The sequence below is a fragment of the Oncorhynchus keta genome, chromosome 16, assembly GCF_023373465.1.
Source record: "Oncorhynchus keta strain PuntledgeMale-10-30-2019 chromosome 16, Oket_V2, whole genome shotgun sequence".
Lineage (NCBI taxonomy): Eukaryota > Metazoa > Chordata > Actinopteri > Salmoniformes > Salmonidae > Oncorhynchus > Oncorhynchus keta.
This window is the reverse complement of record NC_068436.1, coordinates 7,801,123-7,812,572: the sequence shown is the minus strand read 5'-3', so window position 1 is coordinate 7,812,572 and position 11,450 is coordinate 7,801,123. Positions and strand designations below refer to the sequence as shown.

General features: G+C 45.5%; 1 protein-coding gene across 1 annotated transcript; it reads right to left on the bottom strand.

Moving 5' to 3' along the window:
- Positions 1–92: 92 nt before the first annotated feature.
- LOC118395537 (P2X purinoceptor 3-like) lies at positions 93–11,148 on the bottom strand. The gene is made up of 12 exons (XM_052464608.1): positions 10,470–11,148; positions 9,878–10,012; positions 9,382–9,454; positions 9,093–9,162; positions 8,783–8,876; positions 8,630–8,707; positions 8,096–8,237; positions 5,083–5,219; positions 4,005–4,098; positions 1,355–1,420; positions 968–1,045; positions 93–568 (listed from the first exon to the last, which is right to left on the bottom strand). Exons 1-12 carry the CDS (start codon positions 10,589–10,591, stop codon positions 446–448), a joined length of 1,212 nt encoding a protein of 403 aa, XP_052320568.1. The 5' UTR covers positions 10,592–11,148; the 3' UTR covers positions 93–445.
- Positions 11,149–11,450: the final 302 nt, after the last annotated feature.

Sequence of the window (11,450 nt, the reverse complement as noted above, 5' to 3'; positions counted from 1 at the left end):
CTGTTCCTAGCATGATTTGAGTTTCTGGCAGAATCAAACCAGAATCAAAATTTAAGTCACATACTTTTATTTAAGTAGTGGGTAGACTTTAATACTTTGTAGAGGTAGGAGTTCAAATACAATAGTCCATGCAGAGTTAACGATTACACATACAACCACCACTATGAAAATATTACAGGTAAATTACAGGTTCATGTGAAATATAAGGAATATTACAATGCTATATATACATGCATTCTCTATCTGGGGTGAAGTCTCCCCTAGATACAGATCTAGGATCAGCTTCCCTATCCCCAATCCTAACCATAACCTTTAGTGGGGAAAATGTTAAACTGATCCAAGATTAGGGTCTATGGGCAATATCACCCTAAACCTACATTTGCAGCCAAACTTCCCAAATTTCCACCCCTTTCCCCCTCAAATACTCCATTCCATTGGCTGTCCGTTAGCCGTATTGCCCAATGGAAAAGGCCCCTGAGTCGTTTGACTGCTTCTCTACTCCAATGAACTCCCTACTCCGATACAGCCCATTGCTGGATAAGGAGTTCTCGATCTGCGTGTCTGACACCTAATGGAGTAATGGTAGATTGGGGGGAGAGAGAAAATTACTTTATTGAATTTTATACACTTGAAGAACATGAGGAGCACATCACAGTCAAGCGACTCCTATTTTCCACTTACGTCAAATTTTCAGTTAGTCTCTAGTTGATATTAAAGCATGATTTAAGTGGAAGTTAGGATATTACCCTTAGTTTCAACTATTCCTCTGGGCCGTATGTATCAACTCTCAGAGTAGGCTTACTGATTTAGAATCTGTTTTGCCTTTTAGATCACAATGAATAAGATCATGGGACAGGGGTAAACTGATCCTAGATCAGCACTCCTACTCTAAGATGCGGCCTCAGGCCTGCAAAGGCGGATATCTATATCACAGTAAGCAGGGTTGGTGTCACGCCTCAAACTTTACCTCCTCAAACTTCTTGGCCTTGTATTGCTCTGCTCCCTTCAGGAAGTTCAAGAGTATGATGTCACAAAGCACGGTGCCCTGCGACCAATCCAAGGCAGAGAAAGAAAACAAGGTTTGTGGAATAGAATAGAATGGGATTGAAGAAATGAGGGGAGAAGAAAGAAAAGAAGAGAATAACTATTTTCCACTGAAATTACTTCAGTTGGGGAGACAGAGACACATATGACACAAAGACATTTTCGAACTAGTCTACAGAGACTGTGTGGATAATATTATTATAAAGTTAAGAGACTGAAGGTGGAACAGATATGTTTTAATTTAAAACTAGCCTAGAGACGATGTGGATACTTTGTGGATAGAAAGTAGCAACTGAAAAGAAGGGCTCACCACTCCAACTGACGTAAATGCAGCTACCATGTTGATCAGAGTCGGGATCATGTTAAACTTCCCTGCCTGTAACAAACAAGTTAAGTACTTTACAGAAGTAAACACACGCACACACAACCAACCACACACACACACACACACACACACACACCACCAACCACACACACAACCAACCAACCACACACACACACACACACACACACACACACACACACACACACACACACACACACACACACACACACACACACACACACACACACACACACACACACACACAAGCAGACATACAGTGCCTTGCGAAAGTATTCGGCCCCCTTGAACTTTGCGACCTTTTGCCACATTTCAGGCTTCAAACATAAAGATATAAAACTGTATTTTTTTGTGAAGAATCAACAACAAGTGGGACACAATCATGAAGTGGAACAACATTTATTGGATATTTCAAACTTTAACCAATCAAAAACTGAAAAATTGGGCGTGCAGAATTATTCAGCCCCCTTAAGTTAATACTTAGTAGCGCCACCTTTTGCTGCGATTACAGCTGTAAGTCGCTTGGGGTATGTCTCTATCAGTTTTGCACATCGAGAGAAATGTTTTCCCATTCCTCCTTGCAAAACAGCTCGAGCTCAGTGAGGTTGGATGGAGAGCATTTGTGAACAGCAGTTTTCAGTTCTTTCCACAGATTCTCGATTGGATTCAGGTCTGGACTTTGACTTGGCCATTCTAACACCTGGATATGTTTATTTTTGAACCATTCCATTGTAGATTTTGCTTTATGTTTTGGATCATTGTCTTGTTGGAAGACAAATCTCCGTCCCAGTCTCAGGTCTTTTGCAGACTCCATCAGGTTTTCTTCCAGAATGGTCCTGTATTTGGCTCCATCCATCTTCCCATCAATTTTAACCATCTTCCCTGTCCCTGCTGATGAAAAGCAGGCCCAAACCATGATGCTGCCACCACCATGTTTGACAGTGGGGATGGTGTGTTCAGGGTGATGAGCTGTGTTGCTTTTACGCCAAACATAACGTTTTGCATTGTTGCCAAAAAGTTCAATTTTGGTTTCATCTGACCAGAGCACCTTCTTCCACATGTTTGGTGTGTCTTGCAATTACAGAGATCATACGTTTCCTGTAGTTCTTGACCAGGTTTGCACACACTGCAGCAGGGATTTTGGCCCACTCCTCCATACAGACCTTCTCTAGACCCTTCAGGTTTTGGGGCTGTCGCTGGGCATTAGAGACTTTCAGCTCGCTCCAAAGAGTTTCTATTTGGTTCAGGTCTGGAGACTGGCTAGGCCACTCCAGGACATTGAGATGCTTCTTACGGAGCCACTCCTTAGTTGCCCTGGCTGTGTGTTTCGGGTCGTTGTCATGCTGGAAGACCCAGCCACGGCCCATCTTCAATGCTCTTACTGAGGGAAGGAGGTTGTTGGCCAAGATCTCGCGATACATGGCCCCATCCATCCTCCCCTCAATACGGTGCAGTCCTCCTGTCCTCTTTGCAGAAAAGCATCCTCAAAGAATGATGTTTCCACCTCCATGCTTCACGGTTGGGATGGTGTTCTTGGGGTTGTACTCATCCTTCTTCTTCCTCCAAACACGGCGAGTGGAGTTTAGACCAAAAAGCTATATTTTTTGTCTCATCAGACCACAAGACAATCTCCCATTCCTCCTCTGGATCATCCAGATGATCATTGGCAAACTTCAGACGGGCCTGGACATGCGCTGGCTTGAGCAGGGGGACCTTGCGTGCGCTGCAGGATTTTAATCCATGACGGTGTAGTGTGTTACTAATGGTTTTCTTTGAGACTGTGGTCCCAGCTCTCTTCAGGTCATTGACCAGGTCCTGCCGTGTATTTCTGGGCTGATCCCTCACCTTCCTCATGATCATTGATGCCCCACGAGGTGAGATTTTGCATGGAGCCCCAGACCGAGGGTGATTGACCGTCATCTTGAACTTCTTCCATTTTCTAATAATTGCGCCAACAGTTGTTGCCTTCTCACCAAGCTGCTTGCCTATTGTCTTGTAGCCCATCCCAGCCTTGTGCAGGTCTAAACTTTTATCCCTGATGTCCTTACACAGCTTCCTGGTCTTGGCCATTGTGGAGAGGCTGGAGTCTGTTTGATTGAGTGTGTGGACAGGTGTCTTTTATACAGGTAACGAGTTCAAACAGGTGCAGTTAATACAGGTAATGAGTGGAGAACAGGAGGGCTTCTTAAAGAAAAAAGGTCTGTGAGAGCCAGAATTCTTACTGTTTGGTATGTGATCAAATACTTATGTCATGCAATAAAATGCTAATTAATTACCTAAAAATCATACAATGTGATTTTCAGGATTTTCTTTAGATTCCGTCTCTCACAGTTGAAGTGTACCTATGATAAAAATTACAGACCTCTACGTGCTTTGTAAGTAGGAAAACCTGCAAAATCGGCAGTGTATCAAATACTTGTTCTCCCCACTGTACATGTAGAACAGTCATGGACCCACATAGGCAGTTAGACTCATGCAAACCCCAGACATATATGTTCTCACACAGACACACGTGTGCTCACACACACATACATACACATACAAACACACACTTCCTCCTATCCTCTAATCATCCCCCATCACACAGAAACACACACAAAGCATTAAAAACACTCACATTTCCATTGACCAGCACATCAAACCTGATGGCATAGGCCTTAAGCAGAGTACGGTAATCTGTCCCGTTGTCCATCTTGTAGTACTTAGCATACCTATCAGCACAACATGGACAGAGAGTAAGGACATGAGCAATGCACATGGCTTGTACCAGGGGCACATGCCTCTCAGGGCTCACCATACAGATACACAGTGGTGAGTAAAAGTATAAAAGTATTTGGTCTTAAATATACTCAAGTATCAAAAGTAAAAGTATAAATCATTTCAAATTCCTTATATTAAGCAAACCAGACGGCACCATTTTCTTGTTTTTTGAAATTATGGATACCCAGGGGGACGCTCCAACACTCAGACATCATTTACAAAGGAAGCATGTGTTTAGTGAGTCCACCAGATCAGACGCAGTAGGGATGACCGGTGATGTTCTTTTGATTGGTGTGTGAATTAGACTATTTTCCTGTGCTGCTAAAGCATTCAAAATGCATTGAGTACTTTTGGTTGTCAGGGAAAATGTATTGAGTAAAAAGTACATAAGGAATAGGAATGTACAGTGTAGTGCAGTAAAAGTAAAAGTAGTCAAAAATAGTAAAGCAAAGTACAGTAGTACTTAAAGGGGTATCAGAAAAATGTATCATCATGAATAAGGAACTATGTAAATAGTTCAAATAAACCCGATTCAATCTATGAAAACGATTGTCACGGAAATAGATTATTTGCAGTTTGACACAGATAAAACAGAGGTCATTTACACTAAATCCATTAATAATAGGGATATTTTATGTGTGTCACCTAATTATTCTTTTTTTTATACAAAAAAAGGTTGACAATCACTGATCTAGCTTAAAGCTATTTACTAACCATTGGCAACCCAATTTGACGTAGAAGACAATGCTCTGATCATTGACTAATCGCTCCCAACCCATAGGAATCCCCACCCATTTGACTACTTTAAAATGGTGGAAGGCCTCAATGGCAGTGTCCAAGCAAAACACGGGTTATATCAATCTAGAGCTCTTTATGCATCTCTATAGGGCTCACTCTCTAAAGGCCAGAGGTTAGAGGTCAGAGGTCATGGCTACCTGAAGTTGTACCCAGGGGAGACACTGTTCTTCTCTGACATGGCGTCCAGCCGGGTGAAGGAGTAGGAGGGGTTACACTCATCCTCTGACTGGTCCAGGTCACACATCCAGCCGATCTTTATACCTATTACCCCTCCCTGTAGGAAGGGGTTGACATACATTTAGAAAATCTCTTTGCTACTTTGTGAGAGTGGGAAAAAGACAGAATATGAATGTAGCCTAAAGGGGAAGGAGTGAATATAGCCGAAGGGGAGGAAAAAGAGAGAAAGAGAGCATAATATGTGAGTATATAAAAGACTAGTATGGATGGAAAGAACTGTGGATAGAAATGACAGGAGGCTGCTAATAATGGTCCGAACGGAGCAACTGAAATGGAATCAAACATCTGGAAACGTGTTTGATGTATTTGATACCATTACACTCATTCTGCTACAGTTATTAACACCAGCCTGTTCTCCCCAATTAAGTAAATATACTAGTATGAATAAACTCAGCAAAAAAATAAACGAGAGAGGGAGGGACCGGGCAGGCACCGTGTTATGCTGTGGAGCGCACGGTGTCTCCAGTGTGGGTGGATAGCCCGGTGCGGTACATTCCAGCTCCTCGTTTCCGGCCGGGCTAGAGTGGGCATCGAGCCAGGTAAGGTTGGGCAGGCTCGGTGCTCAAGAGCTCCAGTGCACCTGCATGGTCCAGTCTATCAAGTGCCACCTACACGCACCAGCCCTCCGGTGGCAGCCCCCCGCACTAGGCTTCCTGTGCGTGTCCAGAGCCCAGTACTCCCTGTTTCTCCTCCCCGCACTCGCCCTGAGGTGCGTGTCCTCGGCCCAGTACCACCAGTGCCGGCACCGCGCACCAGGCCTACAGTGCGCCTCGTCTGTCCAGAGCTGCTAGAGTCTCTGCCTGCCCAGAGCTGCCAGAGTCTCCCGCCTGTCCAGAGCTGCCAGTCTGCAAGGAGCCGCCAGAGCCGCCAGTCTGCCAGGATCCGCCAGAGCCGCCATTTGCCAGGATCCGCCAGAGCCGCCATTCGGCCAGGATCCGCCAGAGCTGTCAGTCGGCCAGAAGCTGCCAGAGCCGTCAACCAGCCTGAGCTACCTCTCAGTCCAGAGCTACCCCTTGGTCCTGAGCTACCCCTCGGTCCTGAGCTACCCCTCGGTCCTGAGCTAACCCTCGGGCCTGAGCTAACTCTCGGGCCTGAGCTACCCCTCGGTCCTGAGCTACCCCTCGGTCATGAGCTACCCCTCGGTCATGAGCTACCTCTCAGTCAAGAGGCACCCCTCAGTCCACAGGCGCTCCTCAGTCCAGTGGGGCCCTTTGTTAGGGTTCCTAGGCCAAGGTCAGCGGCGAGGGTCGCCACTCAAAGGGCGCTAAGGAGGTGGACAAAGACAATGGTGGAGTGGGGTCCACGTCCAGCGCCAGAGCCGCCACCGCGGACAGATGCCCACTCAGACCCTCCCCTATAGGTTTAGGTTGTGCGGTCAGAGTCCGCACCTTGGAGGGGAGGGGGGAGGGGGGGTACTGTCACGTCCTGACCATAGTTCTTTTGTGTTTTCCTTGTTTTAGTGTTGGTCAGGACGTGAGCTGGGTGGGCATTCTATGTTGTGTGTCTAGTTTGTCCGTTTCTATGTATGGCCTGAAATGGTTCTCAATCAGAGGCAGGTGTTAGTCATTGTCTCTGATTGGGAACCATATTTAGGTAGCTTGTTTTGTGTTGGGGTTTGTGGGTGGTTGTTTCCTGTCTTTGTGTTCTCTTCACCAGAAACATAAACAATTCATGAACATGCACCTGTGGAACGGTTGTTAAGACACAAACAGCTTACAGACGATAGGCAATTAAGTTCACAGTTATGAAAACTTAGGACACTAAAAAGGCCTTTCTACTGACTCTGAAAACACCTAAATAAGATGCCCAGGGTCACTGCTCATCTGCGTGAATGTGCCTTAGGCATGCTGCAAGGAGGCATGAGGACTGCAGATGTGGCCAGGGAAATAAATTGCAATGTCTGTACTGTGAGATGCCTAAGACAGCGCTACAGGGAGACAGGACAGACAGCTGATCGTCCTCGCAGTGGCAGACCATGTGTAACAACACCTGCACAGGATCGGTAAATCCGAACATCACACCTGCCGGGCAGGTACAGGATGGCAACAACAACTGCCCAAGTTACATCAGGAACGCACAATCCCTCCATCAGTGCTCAGGCTGTCCACAATAGGCTGAGAGAGGCGGGACTGAGGGCTTGTAGGCCTGTTGTAAGGCAGATCCTCACCAGACATCACCGGCAACAATGTCGCCTATGGGCACAAACCCCCCGTCGCTAAACCAGACAGGACTGGAAAAAAGTGCTCTTCACTGATGAGTCGCAGTTTTGTCTCACCAGGGGTGATTCGGATTTGCGTTTATCGTTGAAGGAGTGAACGTTACACCGAGGCCTGTACTGCACTCTGGTGCGGGATCGATTTGGAGGTGGCGATTCTATCATGGTCTGGGGGCGGTGTGTCACAGCATCATTGGACTGAGCTTGTTGTCATTGCAGGCAATCTCAACGCTGTGCCATCAGCCATACTACTCGTTCTGTGCGTGATTTCCTGCAAGACAGGAATGTCAGTGTTCTGCCATGGCCAGCGAAATGCACATATCTCAATCCCATTGAGCACGTCTGGGACCTGTTGGATCGGAGGGTGAGGGCTAGGGCCATTCCCCTCATAAATGCCCAGGAACTCGCCTTGGTGGAGGAGTGGGGTAACATCTCACAGCAAGAACTGGCAAATCTGGTGCAGTCCATGAGGAGGAGATTACTTTTATTTTTGATTTTGACCCCCCCTTTGTTCAGGGACACATTATTCCATTTCTGTTAGTCACATATCTGTGGAACTTGTTCAGTTCATGTCTCAGTTGTTGAATCTTGATATGTTTATACAAATATTTACACATGTTAAGTTTGCTGAAAATAAAGGCAGTTGACAGTGAGATTACGTTTTTTTTTTTGCTGAGTTTTTGCTGAGTACACTGTACCTTCTGTGCCAGAGTGGTGAAGTTCTGGTGTGCATAGCGGATGACGTCCCCCACCCTGAATATGGGGCAGTAGGTGTTGTTCTCATGGTCAAAGTTACACGCCTTGATGTACTGAGGGGTGATGGTTGGCAGGAAGTTACCCCTGAGACACACACACACACACACACACACACACACACACACACACACACACACACACACACACACACACACACACACACACACACACACACACACACACACACACATGAGAGAGGAGACCAGTTAGAGTTAAATTATCGCTATTGTCGTCATCACCAATGTCATCATCATCATCATCATCAGCATCTTCATCAACAACATCATTATCATCAACATCATTATCATTATCAAAATCATTATCAACATCATCCTAAAAATCATTATCGCCATCAACATCATTATTAGCATTAATATCATTATCATCACCATCATTAACAACATCACCATCATCATCATCATCATCATCATCATCATCATTATCATCAGCAACATCATTATCATCATCATCCTCACTTGGTGAAGTTGAAGAGGGGGAAACGAATGCTGTTCTTGATGAAGATGGTGAAGTTCTCCACCTCCATCATAGGATGCCTGAGGGAAGGTCAGAAAAAGAATCATGTTCCTTCATCAACACTCAAACACACTCGCACACACACGGTTACCCACGTCTTGATGTAGTCGATCTCCGCCTGGCACCAGCCTCTGATCTCACAGGTATTAAGGGTGTCGTTGAAACGTACACACCTGCCCGTCGGAAGACCTGAGGAAGAGAGGGAGAGAAGAGAGAGAGGAAGAAGGAGAGAGGATATAAGATACAGAAAAGGGGAGGATAGATAGGGACAATAAATGACAAAGATCAAACCATTATTCTGGGAGAAACGGTTTGGCAAATTCTGTAACATCTTCTGTCTTCTTAAGAACATACAATAAGAAAAGGAAGAGAAAAAGTTGATCAGAGAAAGTGGAGAAACCTCACCATTTCCCCCAGGCTTGTTGAGGAACTTAGTGCAGTTGTTGTCGTGCGTACACTTGTATTTCATCTCACTCTGTGTATCACACATAGTACAGAGTTAGAGTAACACACAGAGGCAGACGGACGGACAGACAGACATACATCGAGACAGACAGAGAGAGAGAAACAGACAGAGAGACAGATAGAGCCAGGCAGACAGAAAGAGACAGAGAGAGAGAGATAGAGCATGAGTGTGTGGGGGCGGGGGGGAACCACAGAGGGCCAATGGGAGAGTAAGTGTGAGGGGTCTCACTTCGGGACAGTATCCCTGCACCTGGTTCTCTGTGGTGATGAGTTTGGTGATGATGCAGAACACAGAGGCCCCTGTCAGACACACGCACACACACACAATAAAAAAACCTCCCATTTTTATTGACCAGCACATCAGACCTGATGTCATAATCCACACATACCTCAGTATCAATATTTGGTGTCCATTTGAAGTATAAAGTGATGTTCACAGGGCTTTTAACAAATACATTACCCACAATGTGCTTACAACAACCCAGATATAGACAAAGACAACTATACATGGCTCCTTGGGCTGTCTATCAATGCCAATTGCCAACATTAACATAAGGAATCCCAAAATCTCAGACCATAGTTTGTGTGTGTGTGCGTGTTGCCTGTCGGTGTGTGTGTCCTGTGTGGGTGAGTGCGTGCTTGGGTACCTACGTGTGCACATGTGTGTGTGTCTGTGTGTGCGTGCGTGCACGCGTACAGATGCTTGCGTGTGTTCGTGTGTTACCTGAGAGGGGGTGACGTACTCAGCTACGTCCATGACTCGGTTGTTGTACAGTCCAAAGCCTTTGACTTTGGTCATGACCGACGACTCTATAGCCGTGTCTCTGATCTGGTACGCCTTCTCATGCACAAACACCCACCTGAGAGAGGTGCAGGAGAGGAGAGGAAGGAGGAGAGAGAAGAAGAGAGAGAGACGGGTTGAGATAACATCATGGGAAAATCATTCAATCCCCTTTTCCCATCTCTTCCTGTCACGTATAGAGTACTAATGAATGATCTATGAGTCTTTAAAGACAAGCCTTTTATTGGTTCTGAAAGAGATCCTAATTAACAAACAAGAGATGTATAAGATTCAGCTCCATAAGCACAAGACTTTGAAAAGATGTTTGGTTGAAAATACGTTAAAAAGACATCTGTTTGGTTAAAAAGAGGTTGAACATACATAAAGTCTTTCTTATGAGAAATGTGCACCTGACTGGACCTGTGCGGAGACCTTTTTTCCTGTTTCTCCAATGAAAAGACGTTGAAAAGACGTCTTTCAACCAAGTCCTCTCACTGGGAGGTCCAAAATGTGAGTGATAGAGCGATACTACTGACCCGATGAAGTAGGTGATGATGAGGAGCTGTACGACGCGGTTGATGATCCCGATGGTCCAGCTCTTCACCACCACCGACTTGGTGGTCTCGTAGGTGAAGAAGTCCGTGATACACGTCCACATCCTGACGTCGAGGCAACCCGGGACACCCAATAAATCCAACTTGTGTCTGTCAGTGACCCAAAGTCACAGCAAACAATCCACAGAATGCCTCTTCAGAGAGTATGTGTGACTTAGCTACACCCCCCAAAAAAACTAAAGGCAAACCCCAAGATGCGTTGGTTTCCCTACATACTAAAACATAGTTATTTCTTCTAAAAAAGCAATCTGATCATTGTCTTTGCTTCTTTCAAAAAGGTTCAAGTAACAGACTTGTCACTGGTGAAATAGTGAAATGGTAAACATCCTTACTCTCTCCCCATCTCTCTCTCCATCTCTTTCTTTACCCCCCTCTCTCTTTCTCTCTCTGCTTATTTTCTCTCCTCCACTTATCAGATTGACTCTCTCGGCAATGTCTCTCAACCCCTCTGTATTTCTTTCTCCTCTTCTGCTTCCCCTAATACACACACCCACACATACACACACTATTTGACATCCATTACACCCCAAATCACATCAGATGAATGACATTTCACTTAAATCTAACGGCAGTTATCTATATCTAAGTATGAACATCTGCATTGAGCTGGTCACTTACACATAGATCCTTTGAAATTACTACATTCTATAAGTAATTTTATGGCAATTTATGACAAATGACCAGGGGGAATATTGGATCCTGATTGGCCAAGAAGGAGGAAGTAGACAGACCCCACCCCTGTCACTCAACCTCTCCAATCCACAAAGCAGGGACACTTAGATTTTTTATTATTATTGACTAAATCCACTAACTCAATCTGTGATAACCCTTTACTGGAGGGAGGGAGGGAGGGAGGGGGGAGGGAAGGAGAGAGATGGAGGGAGAGTGGAACAATGAGGGAGG